The following is a 23,474-nucleotide window of genomic DNA, read 5'->3' as shown; positions in this document are numbered from 1 at the left end:
ATTTTACAATAGCCTCCACTCCTCTGTCCCTGAGTATGAAAAATTCTTTCATAATTATTTGCTCCAATGTGCCTTGATTGTCTCTATTATTTTAACAACCATGTAGTTCTTTGCACCTTAACCCCTGACCCCTGATGTGGAGTGGCCAACTTCATGTAGGTTTATCAGTCATTTCTGTTGCTTCATACGGTTTGCAATTAGTGCATGGGCTGAAGAATGAACATTTGAAATGCATGAACAAAGCACAGATGCAAAATGATGAAACAGCATTTATTTGACAATGACTTTATGCACGTGTTGTGTAATAAATAATAAACAATATGAAAAAAATCCTTCAGATGCCACCTACATAAAGGAGCATTCTCATTTGCAAGCTTTTGGCAGTTGTATCTTTGGAGGCTTGTTCAAAAATTGAGATGGGTGAATTTTTGTTACAATAAAGGAAGACTTGTGGACCCATCATTGATTGGTGCATCAGATGCACAGTGTCTTTTTGCATAAAACAAATTTAGGAAGCACTAGTCTCATAATCTGAAACCAACTAATTTGTGCACATATTTTTGTTCAATAGAGGCTTTATGGAAGATCTGCTACATTATAAACATACTGAGAGACATTTGTTTGCTACACTATTCAGAAGGGAAGCAGGAAAGGGACTTAAACTATCATCAGGCTCTGGGTAACAGAAATGTCCTGTATGGTTACTTAATATAAACTCTTTTGGACAATATTTGAGTGAGGTATGATGTTAGGTGAGGCTAGTGATTGCCCATTCATTACTCCTTAACACCATTTAATTCACCAGTGGAAATTAGAAACACAGGCAAGACAGTAATGGTATGGTCCCACAAAGTATCACCAGCAATTCCTCTTGTTTGGACAGTGATGCTTCATTTCATGTTTGACACTTTTATCTTTTAAGTGTTAACAGTTACAACACCATTAAATCACATACAGAAACATGTGATCTCATTTGCCAGTGATTGCTTTGTGTGAGCAGCCCGGAGGAATGTATGGCCTACATTAGACATGGAAACAGAGTCTTCAACACTCTTTAAAAGTGTTGAGGGTGGAGAAGTTTTGAATGTCCCGTCATCGTGTGGTGCTGCCAGACACAGAGCTGCTACTGGAACTGGAGCCACTGGAGCCCCTGTCCTCATATATGGAGATTTCAATCTGCGAAGAGACATTAAGGCAAACTTGTCCTAAAAGTTTCTGTTTGTATGCTGATACCGATTGTTTCGAAACCAGAGAAACCAATGGTTGACAAGGTTACAATATATAGTGCAGCTTTCAGTTATTTTCCCAAGGTTATGTAATTTCAATTCACTAATTACCACAGCTCCTTTTCACCATAAACCTATAAGAGAACTGTGCAGTCATGTTTTGTACAATTATCTTTTTGCACTAAAGTGAAGTTCAAATAAAGTTTTGAAACATCTACCACATTGACCAAAACTAAATCCTGCGCTAGAGATAAAAAGGGCAATTTCAACCAACCGATATATATATCTATTTGTAAGGATACAACCCGCATTCCTCGTTCAATGGGATCTGTGATGAGCAGGCCTCTGGGAGCGTAGATCTTCTCATTCTGCTCCTGGATGTACTTAGCAATTTTCTTCAGTACCTGGCACCAGAAAGGGAGAAATTTGACTGAAAAATAATAATAATATAAATGGTTCTCAGTAGACTATATTTGAACTGTATTTACTGTAAGATGTAAAAATGTTCAAAAATACATCGAGAGCTGTAATCTTTTATACCTTAGAGGGGGGGAGCATTTCTCTTAAACACTGACAGAGATTTGATTTGATTCAATGTCAAGACAAGCAATTATTTTGGAAATGATTATGCATATGCCATCTCATGAGATTATGTCATAAATATACATACGGTATGAACTATAACATTTGTTTCTCACAGTGACTCAAATGTGTCATTAGATTTACTGATTGGTTGGCACCAGGATTCCAGCAGGTCTGACCTTCTCATAGCGTGTCTCCATGCAGAGGAAAATCAGGTAGGCGGTAGCACAGGCCAGACACCCCTCCAGGTACGACTGCCCACCAATCTTCTCTGCCTCAGCATAATAGTTATTGAGTGTCTTCACAGTGTCCTCAAAGAGAGACCGCTCAATCTAAAGACAGAGAGACATTTATACTTATGCTGCTACATCCAACAAAGCAAGGACTTGATATGGAGGAGTGAAACAACATGATAGAGTGCTATTCTTCTAATTTAAACTCTTAAGTTAAGACACAAAGAACCCACCCACCCAATTTTGTTTATCATGAAAACAGAAGACATATTTAAAGATGCATTGGGTCAGTTCATATGAAATCAGCTGTCCTCCCCTATGAGCCACCTCAGATTTGGCTGAAAAAACTATAAAAAAATTCTAAAATCACCAAATGAAAGAATCTCACATTTTAGCTCAGTCCCTTGAGTCGCTCCTGAGATATGACCCGTTAAAATTTTGGGGCCATGCCCACTTTTTCAGAAGCCTTAATTTATAAGCTTGTTTGAGAGACTATAACTTCATAAAAAATAGAGCTAGGCTCTAAGCTGAAATTTTGTATTATTGTAGATTCTGGGTCATAGATTCTGAATTTGTTTTCACATCATCATCATCATCACAAACAATGTAGCCACAAATACTCTCCAATTGCCTTCCCTTATAACAAGCAATTAGTGTTTAAGTCTATTAAAGGTAACTGAACCTTTCTAGCAGGTGGAAAAGTACCTAAGCTCCACCAAAAATGACCCAGGAGAGCTAATTTTCAAAAATTCTGTTTGAAATGAAGGAAGTGAAAAGTAGATGTTTTTATTTCTTTAAACTAATCAGAATATGCCAAAGTTTCTCTGGTAAAAATGTTATCAACATCTAACTGTACCCACATGGGGAAACAAGGGTCCAAAGAAGGAGCCAAAAAGATCACATTTGGTCTGTGACCATATTTGGGGCTCTACACCATCCACATGAAAGCTCAGAAAATTTAGATTGTTGTCAGAAATTGTCATTCTCTCTAATATATTCAGGTTCAACAGTTAGTTTGTAAATATCTGCTTGGAGTAAATAGATCTTAGACCTCAAAAACTGAAAAAAAAATTGAATGGCAACCAAATGTGAGATTTTGGGGGCCCACAGCGCCCCCCCCCTTAATAAAGATACCCCATATTTGACAACAAATTCAGAATCTATGACCAAGAATCTACTATACATTTTCAGCTTCCTAGCTCTATTTTTTATGAAGTGAGTATGGCCCCAAAATTTCAACGGGCCATAACTCAGGAACGACTCAAGGGATTGAGCTAAAATTTGAGATTTTTCATTTGGTGATTTTAGAAATTTTTTGACATTTTTTCAGCCAAATCTGAGATGGCTCATAGGGGAGATTCCTTGAAAATGGCTGATTTCATATGGACTGACCCCATTGTCACTTGTTTTAACTTGTAAGCTTGTTTCTATGGAGATGTTATTGCTTTACCTCACTGTGTAACATCAAATCTATGTCAAATACAGTTGTTTTTATTTTCTTGAAAGACATGTGTTGAGATTGATACATTTAATGCTATACTGTGGTACATTCTGGGTAAAATTAACATCTCCACAGAGACAAGCAGGTGGCAGACCCTCCACCTGAAAAACTACATAGTGCATCTTTAACAATCTGAACTTTTTTGTTCAGGAAAAACACCCCCAAAAGATCCCTGGTCTGTCAAATGCTTTTGCCCATGTGGATGTTATTGCTTCATCTGGAATGTTTTACAGTATTGTATTAAACCTTTCTATTTTCATGGGGACCAAACCAGATCAAGCCACATGTCAGATCTGTGGAGAGATAACCCCACTCAGAGTGCCTGTTTTTGTAGGTACTGTAGTTTTAAGCAGTAAAACCACTTGTAATTGAATAAATGTAAAGTTGAGCTGTTTAATATAATACTGTGGAACCTTCAATGCAAAGCAATTACATGTCCATAGAAACAAGCTGGTGACATCCCCCCAACCAAAAAGTGACATAGTGCCCCTTTAAACAGTGACACTTGTAGATAGGCCTATTCTTATTCTGGCAGCCAGTTTATTTTTATTAGCCTACCCTCGTCTCCAGCTCTGAGGGGAACTTGGTCTGAAACTTGCACGTGGTCCCCTCACTGTAGTCCCTCTGGATGAAGACTTTGTTGGCCAACGATGCGCTATGCCTCAACTCCTGCAAATTGTGGAACTGTACAAAACAAAAAGCTGTATTAAAGATGACCAGATTTAGACCTATCCGTTTACGAGACCCCTGAGAGGCACAGCGACCCCCTGATCCACTTGACACTTGTAATATGTGCAAACAGCAGCTGATGTTGACGGGTTTGAAAGTGCACCGTAGGGATGGGCAAAGCAAAATGTGATCGATCACCTTTGGAACAGCTCCAGGTTTTGGACATACTATCCCAGCCCACACACACACACACACACACACACACACACACACACACACACACACACACACACAGACACACAGAGACAGTCTCCAATGGTCTCAGAGGATGTACATTTTACTACACCCCACAACAAATCAATGGAAACAGACACAGAGTAAACGTCAACTACCACACACACACAAACTCGTTATATATGGGACCCGAGACTGGTTCTGTCCGTGGTGCTGAACGCAAATCTTCTGTGATAGGCTACTACAGTGCGCTGTGGTCCATGCTCCCACGATGTACTGTCACCGGATTAACTGGGCGTCTCTCGGCACAGACAAAATGATCTGCTTTTATTCAGGCGACTTGTAAGAGAAGAGGCTACGTATTGTGAACCATTTTGCGTTACAAATAAGCGTAGGTTAAAACAAATCCATGGTTTCTCTCTGTGCTTCAAGGTTGGGTGTGCTCGCAGGGGAATACATGTGATAATGTAGGACAGAGTCGTTCTCATTCAAAAGACCTGCATTTGGATCATCAGTCATTCTGTTTCCCCCATTGACCCGCGCGCCCTGACGCTGCTTCTTTAGTTACAGACAATTTGTGCTCACGTTAGTTAATAACCTATTCACGAAATAATAAATCAGAAGAGATATCTGTTTTACCTCTGTCGCCATGTTGCCATTCGTGTCCGCTAGAGTCCTCGCACGCGCTGAAATCGCTTTAGTGGGACAGAGGCAGGAGGCGGGACCAATGCAGCATACGCCACACACGCGACTTTCTAAATCTGGCATTTAGCGGTTTACCAGTTAAAGGGGACAAATTATCTAAACTTGACTCATGAATCTCATTAACCAGGTTATCACGTTGTCCCTTAATCATAAGCTTTTTATTTCAGCATAAGCATTAAAACTGATTCATGCATGTTTGATTGATCCTGTTTTGTTTTGCATTCAGGGCTCGTGGTCAGAAAAATGGCTGTTTTCACCTCTCCCTATCTCCACCCACTGGCCTCCAATTACTGGCCATTATTCCAAAAATTCTGAGTCTTGGTCATGTTCATTTCTAAAATGTCAATTTTTAACAGCATTTTTTTCTTTGTTTCTGGGGTTTTTAACCAAAATTCACTTGACCTATTCCAGTTACTAGGCAATTTTAGATCATTATTGCAGCTTAATGATTTATGTATGTTATAATTTAATAATGAATAATCGAGAGAAAAAGTCTTCTATATTTTGTTAATTTGAATTTAAAGAAGCATTTTTACTTGTCCATTTATGAGAGTCAACATTGCTCTGAGAAAAATGTCGACACAGGTTAGACATAGTTATTCAAAATGATTTATTGTTAATTAATGACATCGTTAAAACATAAACCAGTGGCAATATACACAGGAAATAATAATTAGGCCTTTGTCAAATGGCTTGTACTGCCTGCATTTTAAATTAAATATATTAGCTATGTAATAGAACATTTAAAGACACACAATTACAATAAAAGCAGAGCATATAATTACAATCATTCGTCTCTGAATCATGGTTAAAATTGTCCTCCAAGATTCATGGTTAAAATTACAGCAATGGCATCTTTTCTTAAAGTCCTGCTTTTAAGAACATGACGCCCGTTTTAAGTGGTTGCCCTGTCTATTTATGGATGTAAATAACCAGTCAGAAATACAGCATCCTCTTGTGCTTTTATGCTCCATATAAAATGATGGGTAAAGACAAAAACAGCTCCACTAAATATAAATATAATGAGGCCCTCAACCCACAAATCACCCCTAAAACATTCAGAAATACCAAGCCTGTAATGAATGATAAACTCATGGAAGATAATCACAGTTATGTCACACTCCATTTGTGCATCTTAATCCCCTCAGGCGAGTGGAGCCATGGTCAGAAACACAGAATATGCAAATGCAAAGACCAGGCTGGTGAAGAAAACAAGATAACTGTTGCTTTTGAAATAAAGTTTTAAAACTTGTACAAACGTTAATACACACTGCATTATGAGTGCAGATATTCGTAAGCTTTCTTGACCATTTACCCATCATTTTCTGAATTGAAAGCCCAAATAATTAGAATTACATACATTTGTACTGTTTTGTTGTTGCAAAGGGCAATTGGTTATTATAAATAAAAATTATGCCCCCACGTAAACCACTGACAACTTAAAAGACAGAACCCCAAATATTGGCTATACATACTTGCAATAGACCTCTGCACAGCAAAGGTGGAAACAACCAGGAAACCATTTTGTTCAGTAGTAGGTCCAGTTAAAAATACACACACAATACCATACTGAAAGCAACATAAATATTAAAAAGGTGTGATTAAAAAGGCAGAAGGTATGTCCAGTGGGTATGATTTGGTGGTATCTGAACAGAAAAGTCTTATGTAATGCGTAAAAACGCAGGATATACAGTGAATGACCACTGGGTGAGAAGACGACTCTCATTGTAACTTGACAAGTGAAGAATTACAGGTGGCGCAGACAAACACAGTCTCTCTTTGGGCCTCTGGAGCTGAAGATATGCAAATCATTTTGTAAATAAATGACTGTTATGAGAAGTCATGAACTGAAATGCAGCACTCACCGGTTGCTCCCATAGAAGATCTCAGCACCTTAAACGAACAGCATCGTGAGCAGAAGCTGTTGCCACAGTTACTGCAGTTTCTCTGTAACAAGAGCCACATATTCAAATAACGGCTTTGGGAAAAAAAGATCATGATGCAGGTTTTAATTCTCACCCTTTTCTTCAGGACTGAGAACACAGCATTACAGCTCGAACAGTTTCCTTTTGATAAACAAACACATTTATATAAATATAAAAAGGTAAACCTTCAAATGATGATTGCGATGTGATAAAAGACCTGACCTGTGCTGGTTGTAGGGTAGCGCTTGCGCAGTCTTTCGGTCAGCTTTGACACTTTACTGCGAATGGGCTCATTACGACTCAGAAGACCATTTTCAGAAATGGTGTCAAACTCTTGAGCACCAAGACCACTGTCATCGTCCTCCTGTGTGACAGAAGACAATTTTGTACATAAATAAACACTTGGTTATGCATTTTGTTCATTTTGGTTTAAAAAGAGACCGTGTAGTAAGGCAACCATTTTATCAAATGACAACCACAGCAGATTTGCATAGATATGAATATATTGAGATAGGAGGATTTTGGAACAGTATCTAACAGCATTTATTTTTGGACAAGTACACCGATTGTGATAAATAGATCTACAGTTTCACTTAAGGACTTGTGTGTGCGTATGTATGGATGGCCAAAAGTACCGTAAATTAATACATACAGATAAACATTAAAATATGTGAGATTTACGGTCAAGACTGAAGCTTGGGGATAGTACTTACCAGAAGGACCAAAGGGGTTTCCTTATCGACAGCAAAACATATGAATGCAGTGTTATATCCAAGTTTATGAATATTGGAGATATGCACTAAAACAAGCATGCACTGAAGGGCTGTCAGAATACATGAACTAACCATGTATCTTTTATAATGGATTATAGCATACTAACACTCACAACTACATTGGACTCCTGTAAGCAGACTGGTAACCTACTCACCTGCAGAGAAACTGAACCCTCCTATTGCCAAAGACAGCAGAAAAAACATCATTGTGAGGTTTGCAAATAGAATTCCATAAAGATCTAAGGTTACCATGCATAAATAAATAATACTTAATTTTTTAGAAATGCCCACATTAAATCAACAAAACTGGGCGCTCTTACTTAGTTTTAAAAAATATTCTTTACCTCAATAGCATCTTTAAAGTCATCATCAGGCTCCGCTTCCTCAGCTTCCTCGACACTTCCAGGAGACAAGTCCTAGAGTAAATAGACACAGGTTAAACACAGGGTCATTTACTGGCACAGCCCTTCACTGAGATCACAATAATCTAGGCATCTGTAGGTTCATGTGATCACAGCTGTGAAAAGAGGATTCAGGGGAGGGGCAAATCTGCAGTTCTTATGGATTTGCATTATGGTACAGGATTGATTCCCATTCAGCCTAGGATCAAGAGTGTAAGAGGCTTATAGCTACGATCATTTTAACATTTACAAAACAAATTGTTCACACACAGGATGTTTCTGCTCATACCTCCACACTGGTTGGTGTGGGCGTCCTTTCTATCAAGTGACTCAGGTCCTGTTCCTCATACGACCCCTCAGAGGGATGTGATGGCCCCATTTGGAAGACACTTTTCAAGTTTATCAAAACTGTAAGCAACAGGAATAGTTTTACCACTTATTTTTCAAAATATATCACTGTGTTAATACAAAAATTACCTCTATAGAAGTCATTGTTCCACAGAAAAATGCTGCTATTAAGACACGCCAGCACCCAGCCCAGAGGAGTGATGTAGAGCAAACAAACCACGATCAAGAAGCCTCCAAAAAACCTGGAAATGTATAAAAAGAATGTTTATTTTACAATAAACATTCACACAGAGCTGATAAAACAGTTTCTCAAACAAACCGAGATGAAGTAGTGTGGTTGTCCCAATAGAGGATTTTGTAAACAGCCTCTGCAGAGAGACAGGCTGAAGACAGCAGGTCATCGAGGTGTTTTAACCTGAGAGCAAAGAACATTTGTGTGTATTGAATGAATGTGAGTTTGAATGGTCTGTCAGGCCGTCCACTCTACCACAGGTACATTAGCTGTCCCACCCCACACCCCCTAACCACTCCAGTGTGCTTCTTACAGATCTTTGACTTCCATCATGGCCTCTTGTTTTGTGATGTGCACATTGTGCAGGTCCCTGCGGTGCACAGCGTGGTAGCGCCTCCTCTGAAGCTCTGCTTCTGATGCTCTGCCCATGCACCTGTCCTGCAGGTAACCAAAGGCAGCAGGCAATGACACAGCGACAACTCCCACTGTGAACCAGCCCACTAAACACAGTAAGACACAAGCAGGATTAGAGAATTATCCAGTTATAAAATGATTTAAAACCCTTAATACAAACTTTCATTCATCTTACCTTCATTTACAGTACAGAAGAAAATATTGAGAAATATACAGACAAGCAGAGAGCACAGGGGCATCCTCCATCTACAAAAAATGTGTTTAATGTTTACAATTAAAATCTAGAAAGAGCTTCAGTTACAGATAAAAATTTATTGAAGCACACACCCAAGCAGGAAGCGAGTCAGCTCCACAGCGTCTGTGACAGGCTCCAGGAACAACACTATCCTCTTGTAGGACACCACCATGTTCAAAAGGTCAAAGTTTGGGGTGGAGCGTGGACTGCCTAGCTCAGAGGGGTCAGGAGAGCCAGCTGTTTCTTTGGACAATGAATGGACCAGTTCTCCTCGGTCTGTGGGACCCTGTGAAGGGTCCGGGGACACTCCTGAGCTGTGCATTGCCGTTCCTGGACAGACGACTCAAAGTGAGACTTACATGAACTAACAAATAGGTACATATAGAATAGCATAAATGTCAACACATACACCAAGAAAAATCTGTGTTCTTACATTTATGTTAAGTGCATTTTGGGTAACACTTTTGCATGTTCTAGCACCCTGATATATGTAAGCTGTCAATGTAGCATTTCTTCTGTAAATAGGACTTTAATATGGGATCAAACAATCATTAGAAGAAAGTCACCTACGCATGTGTACTGTTTATGGCACATATTGATCTAGCAGCTGTTTTGCAATGAAAGCTGTGAAGCATCATGTTGTTATCCAAGATGATGGTGAAATAAGTGAACCTTGGAGCATAATATACTGCGGTTTTGTAATGACATTGGTCCGACTTACCCCGAGCCGGGAGAGCAACCCCAGCCAGTTTACGAACAGAACAGCTGCGAAGACTCAGGCCAAATAATGTAGTCCAGAGGAGACAGTCCGCCGAGAAGAGCTGTCTCCTGCTTCAACCATACCAAACATGACAGCAAACGGGCGGTAAACAGCACACAAGCTAATCCAAGCACCAATAAACTGGTTATCTCAGGTTTACAACTTTAAACATCCGCAAAAGAGCGCAGTTATCAGAGTTAGCTTCGATGTTAGCTTTGTTTTCTTACAGCTTCACTTCCTACTTTAATCCAGGCTGGTTAATCGAGAGCAGAACAGGAGAGGATCGAGCGCCGCGTAACCACCTTGAAAGAGCAATTTTCCATCACCAATCATGTTAATAAATAACTTGCTACAAACTAAAATACACACGTCCATATTAAAGGATACAAAAAAAAAAAAAAAAAAAAAAAAAAAATCCAGGTTCTTAATGGTACAGCATGTTTTATTTGAAAATAACAAAACATTATTTACAAAGCAAAGGTCCATCATGAATTATTAGATTGCCAACAGTAATGGTCTAGCATTAACCCACCCCTGCAACAAACTGAGCAGATTTATCAATATGAACGGCCAAATCTACTTTTAGGCTAATTAGCAATGAAAGGATTAATTAGATGTGAATTGTTTGTTGCAAATTACATTACAACAGTCTATTAGTTGGTTTGTTTATTTGCAGTGGGGCAGGCAAAATTAAAATTGTGGAGATAAGTGGTGCAGTATGTACCTAACTTCATAGTTTTAGATCAAGTGCAAGGACCTATGGACAAGTGTCAAATTTGCCATATTAATCTTGTGGCTAGAAAGTTCATTTGACAACAGTTTTATGAACAGACAGACTTAACAGTGTTACAGACTTAACCATAAGGCAGGTCAAAATATTTACCCTCCTGCTCAATATTAAACTGAAGGTTCTTTATAATACATCAACATAGATAAACGCAGGTCACATGCCTTCTTCCTGTTATTGCCGCCATACTGGGGATTTTTTTATTTTTTATTTTTAACCATCTGAACTGTTAAATGCTAAGTTTACAGTTTAAAATCTTCATCTTTCTGAAACTCTGAAACCATGGTTACAAAAAAATGACTTCTGCCCCATCTGCTGGTATAAAGGTCTTCACAAAAATAAAGGTCTTCACAAAATTTACTCTTGTGAGCTTTAAGCTATGTAATAAAGATGTTATATTCTCAAAAACATACCTTGAGTTGTGTTTTGTTTCATTCGCACATGTTTGAGTAATCTTTTATTATTAGGCTACATCTCCAAAGTGCAAAATGCTGTTTAACCTTGTGATGTCATGTAGTGGTAGTTTTCAACTTAACAGCTATGTTTACCTTTAAATCAGTACAGACTGGCAACTCCAGGGCTGAAATCATCCAAATGATTCTAGTGAAAGTGTATGGAGTTTAAAAGGTATAGTGCAGCACTTCCTGTATTACCACATGACATCACAAGGTGGAACAGAGCGTTTTCTGTTTGAGAGAAGTGCTCACCATATATTTTTTTTTGTAAGTGTTAAACAAAACAGAACCCAAAATACAACTCCAAGTATGGTTGTAATGAAGAAAAAACATTATGACATTGAAAAATTGTGTTATAAGTGTCTTTTAAGATCTGAAACTAAAAACAACCAACTGAGCTTCCTGACATATGCAATATTTTGAAGCCTTTTTTTCCCACAGACTTTTTTGTTTTAAATTGTTAATTGCTATGGCAGCAGCTCTAACTTCTTATCACTCAGAAACAAATAGAAACTGTCCTGGTAAGCTAAAGTAGACTGTCTCTTATTGTCTATGCCTCAGCTCTGCAGCTGTTTGTTGTGAACGCTGATGAAATTTTAGTCCACCACAGTTTCTAAAGGACTTCCCACAAAGCCCACACACATAGGGCTTCTCTCCTGTATGGATTCGAAAGTGGCGAGTCAAAGCTCCCGAGTGCCTGAAAGCGGTCGAGCAAACTGTGCACTTATATGGCCGCTCTCCTGTATGAATACGAAGGTGAGTTTTAAGATTTTCCATGCGATTAAATTCACGATTGCATTCTGGACACCGAAAAGGGCTGCAGCCAGGGGGATAGAGTTGGAGTTTAGTCCGTTTACCTCCTACCGCTGGTACATAGACACGTTGGCTGAGTTTCTGCTGGCATTGACCATAGTGGCGCCTTAACAAACTGGGCAAAGGGAACGTCTGGCCACACAACCTGCAGGTGTGAAGATTCGATTTGGCGTTACCCTGGTTACGACGAACAGGACTTCCATAAATATGAGGGGGGCGATGTTCTTGAGATGGATCTCGATGATCAGTCACATGAACTGGAAAATCTACATTAACAGATGAAGACTCGAGGGCCAGGTCTAGGCTGAAGTCCATATTTGAAGGATGACCTAGAGAGGAGAATAATTAAACAATGTTGCTTTTAATGCTTGTATATAAATTGTTTTTGTCTGCTTATGCTTTAATGTTATTAAATCTATTATAATATGGCATAGACTTAATAGCACTATATTTGTTATATTACTGTAAAGGTTTTATGTCTTACCACAAGCTTGATTAGGAGCTGAGAGAGTCTCATTTTGTTCTTCACTTTCATAATGACACTCTCCTGGTGTCCACTCTTCCATTATTTCTGACTGAAGTTGGGAAATTGCTTCCTCTTTAAATGAGTCTACCAGGAAATTTGAAGAAATCAGTTCTTCCTCTGGTTTCTCCAGCTTGACTTTGACCAGCCGACGTGCACAATTATCAGGAAAAGACTCCACTGGTGGACTGTGGTCTTCACTTTCCTCACCAGTACAGTGAGGTTCCAAATTTTTTTCCACTTTTACGGCACAATATAAGGGTATTTCTTTGTTGGTTTCTGAAAACACAAAAACGGGTTAACAGTTAGAATAAATGAATAAGATAATGCCAGCGTGTTCAGTGTGTGCACAAAGCAACACCTTTTCTCCATGGCAGAGGATGTGTCAGTGCTCCAACACTTTTGTGAATGTGTGAACAATGTGTGAAGTGTGAAGCCCGCCATGTTTGTCATAATACATCTTGTAATTTAACCACGGCACCACATCATATTGAACTATTGTCAACTTACCTGTGCCATCTGATTTTGTGAGAGCATTTTTAACCTGCGTAGTTTCAACACAAGCATTTGCCAAATTATTTTCTTGTCCATGTGATCCTAAAACGGCATCATCTTGGGTTGTATCATACAGTGAGCCTTCTTCGTCTTCTTGATGCTCGTTGAACAGAGGCTGATCTGCAGAACAAGTCTCTTTTCTTTTGTTGCCATTGCTGTCATCGTGTATTATATTCAATGCCAAGTCGTCTTGCACAAGTTGACACATTTTAGAGCTATTATTTCTCCCTTTATCTCGCACAGAGTCTATTATAGCTTGGGCTTTTTGTAATTCCTCTTTAAGCGTCTCGTTTTCCTGTCGCATCTTGTCATAAATGTCCCCAGCTGCAACAGACATCAATTTGGTCACCTCGAGAACTGCGATTTCCACCGCTACCTCAAACGCCCCATGAATCGCCGACGTGAGGTTCTCCCGTAAAGTCGAGGGCATCTCAAATCCAGTATTGTGAGAAGAGTTTAAGAAGTTGATCTTATTTGCAACAGCAGTAGTCTTCATTGTTGCAGATCCATGTACAGCGCAGTCAGAGTGCAGAACACAACAGCTCACTGTTCCCTTTTACGTTACTGTGGTAAGAGTACAGTGTCCCATATCGCCCCCTACTGTACTGGAGATCTGAACTACAGCAAAATGAAAGGGTTCACCGCAGAAAAGTAGAATTGTATCATTTTTGAAATGTTGTAAAAATCAGGGCACATTTCTTGCTTTATTACCCCCCCTTCAAAAATACTAAATTGTTTATATCACTTCATCCATATAAAAATCCGCAAACATATTTTTTCATACATTTGTTTTAAATATATATATATATATATATATATATATATATATATATATATATATATATATATATATATATATATATATATATATATATAAAATTGCCCATTTATTTATTGTCATCAAAATAAAATAAAGCTTCAGCACACTTAGCCATTATGCCTATCCCTATATGCTGTAGTCTATGTGCCTATCAGTTGCCTACCTGCATCATGGATCTATTAAAATAACCTGCATTCACAGCTATGGACATTGAACTCTTGGGCTCCCTCTAGTGGCTGATGATGTGCAGTTGCACAGTGCCAATTCATAAACTGTGGCGCCTATGCAGGAAACTGTGCTGTGTAAAATGCAAAATAATCAGCTCAACTTTACATTAAGATACATTTATTAATTGTAAGATTGCGGTTACAGTTCATCTTCCTGGCGTCAACATTAGTCACGTGATTTGTAATGTTCTAAATGGGCAAGGATCCAACCCGACGGGCCCAGGATAGTCAGAGACATCACAGCCAGAACGAACACACTCTCCTGCAAATAACATAATAAAAAGTTTACTTTATACAGCTATAAGTTGTGCTATTTAACTAAGTTAGACCTACATAACAAACTCACCAAGGCACCAACTTTGGACTGGGGGGGTTTGCCATGGATGTAAGTTGCCCGTTGCTCAAAAAATACAGTTCTGGGCCCAAGAGCCCGTCGAGCGTTCAACAGTACACCAAGAAACCCACTCATTTTTTTTTTCAACAGTCCAGGGAAGTCTGTTGTTCCTCAAATCCGTCCGAAGTGAGTGCGTCTAAGCTCTTGGCCAGTGCTGTTAAATAGCCCAAATTACTGCGCACCTGGTCATTGGCCATTTGTGATTACGCATCAGGGAACAAATCCAGTTTTAGACAGTAATTTAAATAGAGCAATTTTAAATTCATTTGGCTACCCATGGCTTCAGTTTTTATTGTGTTCATCGTCTAAGCAGTAGGCTAGGCTATTCACTGTTTCAGAATTGTGCATGCCTCCTTCTCATAGGTCATAGCCAGATTACATCTATCATTCTTATCCGATCCTTGACGCGCCAGTGTAAATGGGTCGGTCTGGCATTAGCTGCAGTTCAGCTTTCAAACAGACCGATCAGTTCAATTCATCAATAAAGCTGATAGGCCACCAGTCGAATTTGTCTACTTTCTGGTAAGTTAGATTTGTTTTCTGTTCTTCACTTGTTGCGCTAAACAGGCAGAATAGCAAAAAATATCCAAGGGGCCTACTTTTACATAAACATAATATCCAAAAGAAAAGGACTACAAATAGGCCAAAGGCATCCAAAAATCGGCCTCCCCAAGTGAAATACTATGTGGTGAATGGGATAGGCCTACTACTGAAATGTAATAAAAACATAGACATGAAGAAATAACAAAAGTATAGGCACACACATCTTTACATCAAATCAAGCAATAGAAAGCAATGGAAAGCATAATATGGTTAAGACTGATGAAAAATAGTAAAATCTTGACCAGGTTTACTCATAGTAGTTGGAATAGCACAGGGATTGTTACTTAATAAGAATCAAGTAAAAATAGGTTAAGTGATAAAAATGAATTCCATTAAAACAAATACATTTAAAAAGTTAGTATATAATTTATTTAAAGCAGGTTACTTCAGCATCATATATATGTCATAAGTTCCCTCATCATTCAGCCGTATTTGGAGTTTTCACTCTTTGTCATTTCTTTAACAGATTTAAACTATGTCAGACTTCACAGCCAACTCCAATGCAGATAAGTCCTGTCTTTTATGGGGACTTTCTGGAAGGCACAGCAGGAAATCTGGACTTTCCAACATCTTCTCGGGGGTCAACATCCACCAACTGCAACGGCTCTTCCAGACAGTGGTGAACAAAGATGCAGCTCACAGGGCACGGCTAGTCTGATTTCCAACAGGCCGACAAAGTGAAGGAGGCACAGAACACAGTGGAGGAGGCAAGACTGGCACAGGCACTAGTGGGTCTCAGGGTCTGTGCCCGAACTAAAACAGGACTCAGAGCAGAGGTGCCCTCAAGGCAGCATAAGTGGTACAGCACATCCCCCTACATTCAACAACTCAAAGAAAGTATACAGTAGATCCTATCTAATTCGAGAATTCTTATATTATGGTGGGGTAACACTGGTGCTATGAATGTAGTAGAAGTCTTGCATTTCAGTTCATGTTTAAGACCTTTTTTGTCTGTTTTAGGTTACTCTTTTTTTACTCATTTTAGTCCCTGAGGACATGAAAAACAATAGGTTTGGCCATCAGGTATTCATTTTGGTCCTGTTTTAGCAATACATTCTATGATACTTTCTACTGGTGTTGTCACCAATGGAAAATTTCAAATTTAATTCTAATACTTAAAAAAGTCTTGATATTCCAGTATTTCAATACCACAATTATAATAAAAAACATAATGTAATATTCAACACAAAGTAGTAATTCAATTGTTATTACTACCATGTGGTCTTATTTGTGATATATACATACAAACAAAGAAGAAAATAACTAAATCATTCAAAGTAACAAAGAGTAAAATACATGGAAATGTCTATGCTGCTTTTTAACTAAAAATAGAAACAAAAAGCCTGTGCAAATGGTGTCCCTCTGAAAGTCAGTGTGAAAAATGTCATGTGCCTAACAAACTAAGCATGACCTCACAAGACTGTGAGTACACTCTGTCATGCTTCACTTTGGACATTCCTCTTTCATGAAATTAGATTTGAGGAATAAAACCATGCCCGTTTTAGAGAGGTACAGCACAAATTATAGTTAACAACTTTTTTTTGTTTTAGTTTAACAGTAATCAAAGGGGACATAAACTGAAAGGGTGTGAACAGAGCTCGGGATGCACCATTCTGATACTATTCTGATACCATTTAGTTATCGGCGCAGATACTGAAACATTTGCTGGATCAGATATCACCTTTAAAATATCGGTTCAGCTGATTACTTGTTGGCTATAAATGATTGTATTAAGATTATTTACTGATCTTAGTCAACCCAGAAAGTGTAAGAATGTTTGATCAATTTGTCCAGTTTTTGTTATAAACAAATAAGTGCTGTTCTCACTGTTATCGGTTTATTTCAGCCATCAGCAGATACTTAAATCTTTAGTAGCAGAATCAGTATTGGAACCAAAAAAGCCGTATTGATCCCTAATCAGAACAGACATAAAATCTTGCAAATGGGAAACATATATTTTCTGTAGTTTACACCTTTACCACAATGTGTCTATTTCAGGAATATGGAGCCATTTTCTCAATATTCTGTCATGGAAGAAGACATTACCATTGAAACAAGCACTTTACCATTCTCCACTCAGGAGAAATTTTCTAGAGATCCAAATAACTATGATTCATCTTCCTGGAAGTTGGGAGTGGCAAAGCATGCAGCTGCAAGAGACTCGGATCAATACCTTCATCGAATCCTCCACTAAAGACTACACCGATGTATCAAACAAATATTCACTACAAACACTGTCATAATTTGTATTAATAGTATTTTAATTAATCTATCATTAAATATTACATACAAATTACAGTGCATTTTGACAATACAGTTTAAGTCAGTTCAGTTGCAGGAGGTTACGTTGCTTACTTTCATCCACCTGAGAAAGTTGACACCGTAACCAGAGTCGGTGCAATGGATTTAACCAATCTCAAACAAGAGATGCAGCTGTGCCTCAGTGTCTATGAGGTTTTATGAGGAATAATATGTCCCTGTTCTCTTTTCAACATCCTAAACTCATTGTGTTGTTTCTTAAATGAACCTTTGGCCGCTGTGAAACCAGTCTGTTTATGTTAGTTCAATATAAAACCTTTAGTGCGCACTTATAAGTCCTTAACTAACAATAACCACAGTAATGGCACTTTTGCTGTCACAAACCAGGGGATTCCTTCCAAATTGCACCAGAAAGAGTGTGAATGTTTAAAGGCAGATATGTAAAACAAAAATGTGGAATGCAATAGCTACCATCAAAAAACATAATTAAAGGTTTTTGACTGGCATGCGTGTGCATATACAGATATGTGCACCCAAACATCCAAATTAAAAGCCTTTTGTAAATCACCTAGTATGTTCAGAGAAGAATTAACATTACCTGCCAACTTCCGTGGCATTCACAATCTCACAGAAGTGATGCTTTTCAGTTCCCTGTTACCAGGCCTCATATCCGTCAATGGAGTCAATGGATGGAATTAGTGTAATGAGTAAAATCCGTCGCTCAATCCATAGTGGAGCCACTTCATGCTGTTGTCTAGTTTCCAGTCCTACCACCAGGTGAAGAAAGGTCTTCTGCTTTGGAAACTCTGTGTGTAGGATTCACTGTTGGCTCGTTGAGGTGCTCTGGCCGTTTCAACAATTACTGGGGGCATCTGCACAAGCTGAAGAGGAGTCTTTCCATCCTTCAGGGCTTGGCACAAATTCAGAATCTAAAGGAGCGAGGTGTATATACATATTGTAATAAACCTTTTAAACCACTAAAGTATCAAAATTCATTTTTTTATAATAGCTTAAGGAACTTCTCTTTTTTTAGCTGCATTTGTTGTTTAATTTCTTTGAAGAAAACTCACCTGCCCTCTCATCACAGAGACTTGTTTGTGAAATTGACCTCTGTCAAAACCAGGGTCTTTCTGTAAAGTACAAGATTATTAAGTTTATTCTTAGTTGTATTGAGATTTTTTTTTATGTAAAAACACACTGCAAACCTTAAATAGTTCATAGAGGTCCTCTTCCAGGTCTTTAATAAAATTTGGGTCCGACAGTTTGGGCAGAACCAACTCTCGGATTTCTTGTGAAAATGGGATTTTGGCTTGGGAAAGCCAAGCCCAATAAAAGGGGTCTGTAGATTTAATAAGAAAGTTATGCATGTATTATTGTGAAAACACAGCTATGTGGTTAAAGTTAGTTTTAAGTCGACAAAAGAAGAAGGATGCTTACATGCTCTCCAAGAATCTGGATGTTTAAGTGGAAATGCAAGACCATTATCGATTGCTGCCAACTTGATAATTGGTTCCTTAACAACCACCCAGTCATTATCCTGAAACAAAATTTTTAAAATGAAAAACAATAGGTTTGCAGTTAAAATATAATACTGTTAGTGTATTTGTGGCATTACCCTGTTCCCTGCAGGGTCCATTGGGCAATCATACTTAAGCAGCCAGTTGTCGTTTCCTCTGTCTACAACAGTAAAGCATTTTTAAGATTAAAATGTGTCAATATTGTCAAAAGTTTTCAGTATAATTTTCCATAGACTTGCCTGTGTTTCTGATGATGTAATCAAGGACTACGAGCCGTTCGAATTGCAGCTGTAATTGGCGGTTGGTATTCTCAGGCAAAGGCTCCGCCTCAAACCTGCGCAGCCAGAAATCTGCATCCTTGTACCCATCCACAAAGAGTTGGAAAGAACCAACCTGGATATGGGAATCACAACAAAGGCTTCAGATGTTATACAAATCAAATGAAAAAAGAAAACCAGCAAGTGTTAACACTATTATTGCTGAAACTCAGAACTTTCCAAAGAAACTTTTTATTTTTATTTTTTTACCTTTGGAGGCAATCCAATTCTATGGAAGCGTTGACCCACTTTAGGCACCTTTTCCAAAGCCAGCCTCTTTCCTCTGGATTTAACCCTATCTATGGCATTGTAATTAAATGTTTCACTAGCCAAGTACACAACCTAAAGAAACAGATGTATCAAACATTAAATGTACTCATTTGTAATGAACAAATGAATGAGCACACAAGTATTGTATGAGGGGTCTGTACCTTTGTTCTGGGAACTATATTCAGTTCAAGTTTTTGGTCAACCAAGCTGGCCCCTGCCTCTGAAAGGTATCCTTGGTTAAGAACTAAACAGTCACGACCAAAACAGCATGGGCAGCAGAGCTTCTGCAACCATTTAGTCCATTTGGGGTTTAGATGACCATAAGGTTCCTCATTCTTTGGCTTAAATACTCCAATAATCTTCTGTAAATCCAAACAAAGAAAAACAGTGAATACAAGATAGAGGCTTAATAGGGAGGTAGTATGTATAGTATAGCCCGACCGATATATCGGTTGGCAGATATTATCAAATATGTTTGCTGATAGGGGCCGATATTTTACATGGGCATGTTATACCTCATTATAAATCTTATACTCTCTACATTATGTCCATTTAATCCAATTTACAGACAAACAAATGTCCTACTATGTGGCTCTGCATCAGTATTTATCTGCGGAGTCATTTGTCTGTGTGTGTGTGTGTGTGTGTGTGTGTCCATACTGTCCCTGAACACACGTCACTCAGGTCAGGTCACTCACGTGTTCTTGTTTACACCCGCAGACATAGATCCACATGCAACACTTAGATTATATTCTTTTTACGGACAATCGGTTTGAGTATGGATTAAATGGACATTTATTAGTGGAGACTTGTGATGTGAGGAGGAGCCTGTGTGAGCGGTGAGTGTTGGAAATATGTTGCCTTCGAAGCTAGTTTTGGTTAGCGATTAGCTGCTGTAGCTCCCACACAGAAACAGTCTGTTTCCTCTTCTACTGGTCTATTGTAAAGTGACTATATTGGCCGTATATTTGTTACTGGACCTGCATTGATATGTAAATGAGCTGTGAATAGAGGTGTGAATTATAATATTTGCACTAGGGATGGGCATTCGATGAAATTTTCTTAATCGATCGTCGGAATTAACGATCGATTATCGATTAATCATTAACGTTTTTATATTAAAATGATCATAATTATTATTACGATCTGCACTACTAATCTGCATAAATAAATTCAACTTTACGACATATAAACCGTAACCACTCTAGAGCCACATCAATCCGTTTGAGATTATAATGTGTTTAATTCAGTTTTGCGCAACTCTCACAGAAACGAAATTTAAAACCTCATAGCTAATTTGCATAAACTCAGCGAAGATAAAAATACAGCTCTTGTGCTCTGATGCGGTCAACTTCTGTTGGATTAAAAGACATGATTCAGTGGAATACAGGTTAGTGTGACCATATTTGCGTTTGTCAAAACCAGGACACCGTACGAGGGGTGGGAGGTGGGTCCTCGTCATCGACATTGCGCGACTCTCACCTGGTAAAGCTTTTTCCCACTGGACACCGAAACATATGTTCCTGCTTTATACACTGTGCACATGGACTCACACTTGTCCCGAACGCAACGGAAATAGCGGTAGTTTCTTTACTAGCTAGTAGTTATGGGTCGGTTGCGAACGAAACGGCTCTTAGAGCCGGCTGTTTGAAGCGAAAGACGGGAGCCTGATCCTTATTGGGAGCCGTGTTTTCTCTTTCTCTCACTTTTTTTCTCTTCACGTCACGTGCAGACTCGTGGTAGTTTGACAGCGGCAGCGGCTGAAAACTAAACTTTCAGAAATATGCGTGTGCATAGGATAAAAAAACGTGCATATTTGGCTGTAGTTCAGCATAAAATAAATAAACCAGGACTAATCTTGGGCTTGAAAGAGGGAGAGAGATAGAAACTGAGTCCTGACACTCAGTCCTGGTTCACTTCTGGTTTAGTCTTGTTTTAGACCTGGTTCAGTTCTGGTTCAGTTCTGGTTTAGTCCTGCTTTAGTCCTGCTTGCAACAAAACAATCTGAAGAGTCGCTTGGGAGCCAAAACAGCTAGCTGCTTTTAGTGAGCGGAGCCAAAAGAGCCGGTTCTCTAAAAAGAACTGGAATACCCATCACTAGCTGCAAGAATGTGATGCAAAAACGCCATTAGGCCAATCTACTGTCTGTAAATATTACGTAAAGAGTCAGAATAACAATAAATGTTGCCTAAATAAACCCAATTTAAAATCCACTAGGGCCAAACCTAAGTTTTTTTAAACAATTAAAGATTTACAGTGAATTTTTACATTACTAAATATATCGGCGATTATATCGGCTATCGGTAGCTCCAACTCCCATTTTATCAGTTTCACATCGGCCACAACAAAATCCATATCGGTCGGGCCCTAATGTATATGCTTTTAAAATGAAAGTTGCATCAGTTGCATAGATCTCGCTTGTTTTAAAGAGTATTATTTCATGTAATTTTGTGACATATTTCTTTAAGTTGCAAAAAAAATAAATAAAAATGAATATCAGATGTTGCAAAACTTCCTTTGTGACACATGCAGATTGTACAGATTACAACATTAAAACCCACTCACAGACGAGAATTACATTGTCTAAAGAGAGATCACATGACCAAGCACACTGGTCACTAAGTGGGCGCAGGTTACTTCATGAACCCCAAAACCTGCTGAAATTGTAAATACTTTGAAAATGAATGTATTCCTTCTTACATAAAATAAAATAATCTATTAATCTATATTCTCGATTTAAACCAATTGTTCAACAAAAAGATAAGTGAAACAAACATCAAGTTGCACTTCTCTGTAAATAGTGACTGTAACATGCGTCGAACAGAAGTAGGACATAAGTACTATGACTACTATACGCCACAGAATCACACGGATCAAAGTTTACTGTTGTTTGGCATGCGTGCAAGGAGATCAGAATCAGATATAAAAAAAAAAAAGAAAGAAAGAAATCTTCTTGGTTTAAATGTGTATGATAATGTAGGTTATGGCAAAATGTTAGTGCCATGGTTGTTAAATCAAAACATTTTAGAATACTAGTAAAATACAGTTGGCACATGGGTGAATGCTAGTTAAAACATCCGACTGAGAGTTGGATTAGTAGTTTTATTCAGTTTACTTTAAAACGCATGGTCTATCTAGCACTGTCATGCACTGGTTCTTACCCCCTGCGAGTCTTTGACAAAATAGCTGCCACTGGATCCCTGATAGATCCTCTCCGGGTAGATGCCCTCCTCTATGGCTCTCTCGGCCTTCCGGATGATTTCTCTGAACTCGGGGTCTTCAGGGAACTCGTTGTGATGCGGGTCCCGCGGAGAACCTCCTCGGTCACGGTCCAGCAAAGGCTGTCTCTCCCGACTGCGCCCTGGACTGCCAGCCGGAATCCGAACCACAGAGCCCGGTGTCCCTGCAAGTGTGCCCCGCGGACTGGTGTGTTCTGTGGGACCATAGTACTCACCGGAGTCACGAAGTGGCGAGACAAGCGGGCTCGTCTCATCCATGTTTGCGACTGGACTCCAGAGGTAAGAAGAGTAGAAAAACTGGAGAACGAAAACGACAAAAAGGAAATACAGTGGCGTGGCTGTTGTTTTGTTGGCTAAGGCGCTAGCTAACAGGAAAACAGCAAAAGAAAAATCATCTGACTCTCAGCTTCCGGGGGGAGGCGGGACCAGATGAGTAAAGTGTTCGCTTTTTAACCAA

At 38.9% G+C, this 23,474-nt stretch overlaps 4 protein-coding genes across 5 annotated transcripts; all 4 read right to left on the bottom strand.

The window, feature by feature from the left end:
• Positions 1-253: 253 nt before the first annotated feature.
• On the bottom strand, positions 254-5,150 carry golga7ba (golgin A7 family, member Ba). The gene is made up of 5 exons (XM_020931493.2): positions 5,085-5,150; positions 4,101-4,226; positions 1,988-2,140; positions 1,529-1,630; positions 254-1,176 (listed from the first exon to the last, which is right to left on the bottom strand). Exons 1-5 carry the CDS (start codon positions 5,094-5,096, stop codon positions 1,093-1,095), a joined length of 477 nt encoding a protein of 158 aa, XP_020787152.1. The 5' UTR covers positions 5,097-5,150; the 3' UTR covers positions 254-1,092.
• A 593-nt stretch (positions 5,151-5,743) lies between these two features.
• zfyve27 (zinc finger, FYVE domain containing 27) lies at positions 5,744-10,495 on the bottom strand. Of its 2 annotated transcripts, XM_055158424.1 has the most exons (13): positions 10,200-10,495; positions 9,571-9,808; positions 9,419-9,489; positions 9,143-9,329; positions 8,917-9,012; positions 8,727-8,839; positions 8,539-8,657; positions 8,193-8,264; positions 8,004-8,024; positions 7,298-7,439; positions 7,170-7,216; positions 7,016-7,097; positions 5,744-6,943 (listed from the first exon to the last, which is right to left on the bottom strand). In XM_055158424.1, exons 2-13 carry the CDS (start codon positions 9,798-9,800, stop codon positions 6,873-6,875), a joined length of 1,251 nt encoding a protein of 416 aa, XP_055014399.1. In that variant the 5' UTR covers positions 9,801-9,808; positions 10,200-10,495; the 3' UTR covers positions 5,744-6,872. The 2 variants fall into 2 exon arrangements, with proteins under 2 accessions (XP_055014399.1, XP_020787015.1); XM_020931356.2 differs by lacking the exon at positions 8,004-8,024.
• A 183-nt stretch (positions 10,496-10,678) lies between these two features.
• On the bottom strand, positions 10,679-14,083 carry LOC110166134 (zinc finger protein 135-like). The gene is made up of 3 exons (XM_020931332.2): positions 13,327-14,083; positions 12,778-13,095; positions 10,679-12,622 (listed from the first exon to the last, which is right to left on the bottom strand). The coding sequence occupies exons 1-3, from the start codon at positions 13,865-13,867 to the stop codon at positions 12,024-12,026; spliced, it is 1,458 nt and encodes a 485-aa protein (XP_020786991.2). The 5' UTR covers positions 13,868-14,083; the 3' UTR covers positions 10,679-12,023.
• Positions 14,084-17,655: 3,572 nt separating this feature from the next.
• Positions 17,656-23,410, bottom strand: pi4k2a (phosphatidylinositol 4-kinase type 2 alpha). The gene is made up of 9 exons (XM_055157824.1): positions 22,940-23,410; positions 19,940-20,140; positions 19,719-19,850; positions 19,427-19,584; positions 19,290-19,347; positions 19,112-19,211; positions 18,880-19,013; positions 18,745-18,804; positions 17,656-18,603 (listed from the first exon to the last, which is right to left on the bottom strand). Exons 1-9 carry the CDS (start codon positions 23,273-23,275, stop codon positions 18,442-18,444), a joined length of 1,341 nt encoding a protein of 446 aa, XP_055013799.1. The 5' UTR covers positions 23,276-23,410; the 3' UTR covers positions 17,656-18,441.
• Positions 23,411-23,474: the final 64 nt, after the last annotated feature.

Source organism: Boleophthalmus pectinirostris, unplaced genomic scaffold (assembly GCF_026225935.1).
Source record: "Boleophthalmus pectinirostris isolate CB_2022bp ecotype Guang Dong unplaced genomic scaffold, ASM2622593v1 HiC_scaffold_22, whole genome shotgun sequence".
NCBI classification, from domain to species: domain Eukaryota; kingdom Metazoa; phylum Chordata; class Actinopteri; order Gobiiformes; family Gobiidae; genus Boleophthalmus; species Boleophthalmus pectinirostris.
Note: the sequence above shows the minus strand (reverse complement) of the source record. Positions and strands in the feature narration are given on the sequence as shown.

Excerpts from the sequence above, each read along its gene's own strand:
- golga7ba (XM_020931493.2), bottom strand. Across the intron at positions 2,141-4,100 it reads CCTCAGAGCTGGAGACGAGG|ATTGAGCGGTCTCTCTTTGA; the intron begins GTAGGCTAATAA and ends CTCTGTCTTTAG. Across the intron at positions 1,631-1,987 it reads TGGAGACACGCTATGAGAAG|GTACTGAAGAAAATTGCTAA; the intron begins GTCAGACCTGCT and ends TTCTGGTGCCAG.
- zfyve27 (XM_055158424.1), bottom strand. The coding sequence starts at position 9,800 with ATGCACAGCTCAGGAGTGTCCCCGGACCCTTCACAGGGTCCCACAGAC. Across the intron at positions 8,658-8,726 it reads GAACAATGACTTCTATAGAG|TTTTGATAAACTTGAAAAGT; the intron begins GTAATTTTTGTA and ends TGTTGCTTACAG. Across the intron at positions 8,025-8,192 it reads ACTTTAAAGATGCTATTGAG|GAGGGTTCAGTTTCTCTGCA; the intron begins GTAAAGAATATT and ends CTTTGGCAATAG.
- LOC110166134 (XM_020931332.2), bottom strand. The coding sequence starts at position 13,867 with ATGAAGACTACTGCTGTTGCAAATAAGATCAACTTCTTAAACTCTTCT. Across the intron at positions 13,096-13,326 it reads CACAAAATCAGATGGCACAG|AAACCAACAAAGAAATACCC; the intron begins GTAAGTTGACAA and ends TTGTGTTTTCAG. Across the intron at positions 12,623-12,777 it reads AGCTCCTAATCAAGCTTGTG|GTCATCCTTCAAATATGGAC; the intron begins GTAAGACATAAA and ends TCTCCTCTCTAG.
- pi4k2a (XM_055157824.1), bottom strand. The coding sequence starts at position 23,275 with ATGGATGAGACGAGCCCGCTTGTCTCGCCACTTCGTGACTCCGGTGAG. Across the intron at positions 19,585-19,718 it reads GAATTGGATTGCCTCCAAAG|GTTGGTTCTTTCCAACTCTT; the intron begins GTAAAAAAATAA and ends TCCCATATCCAG. Across the intron at positions 19,348-19,426 it reads ATCATCAGAAACACAGGCAA|AGGAAACGACAACTGGCTGC; the intron begins GTCTATGGAAAA and ends TGTTGTAGACAG.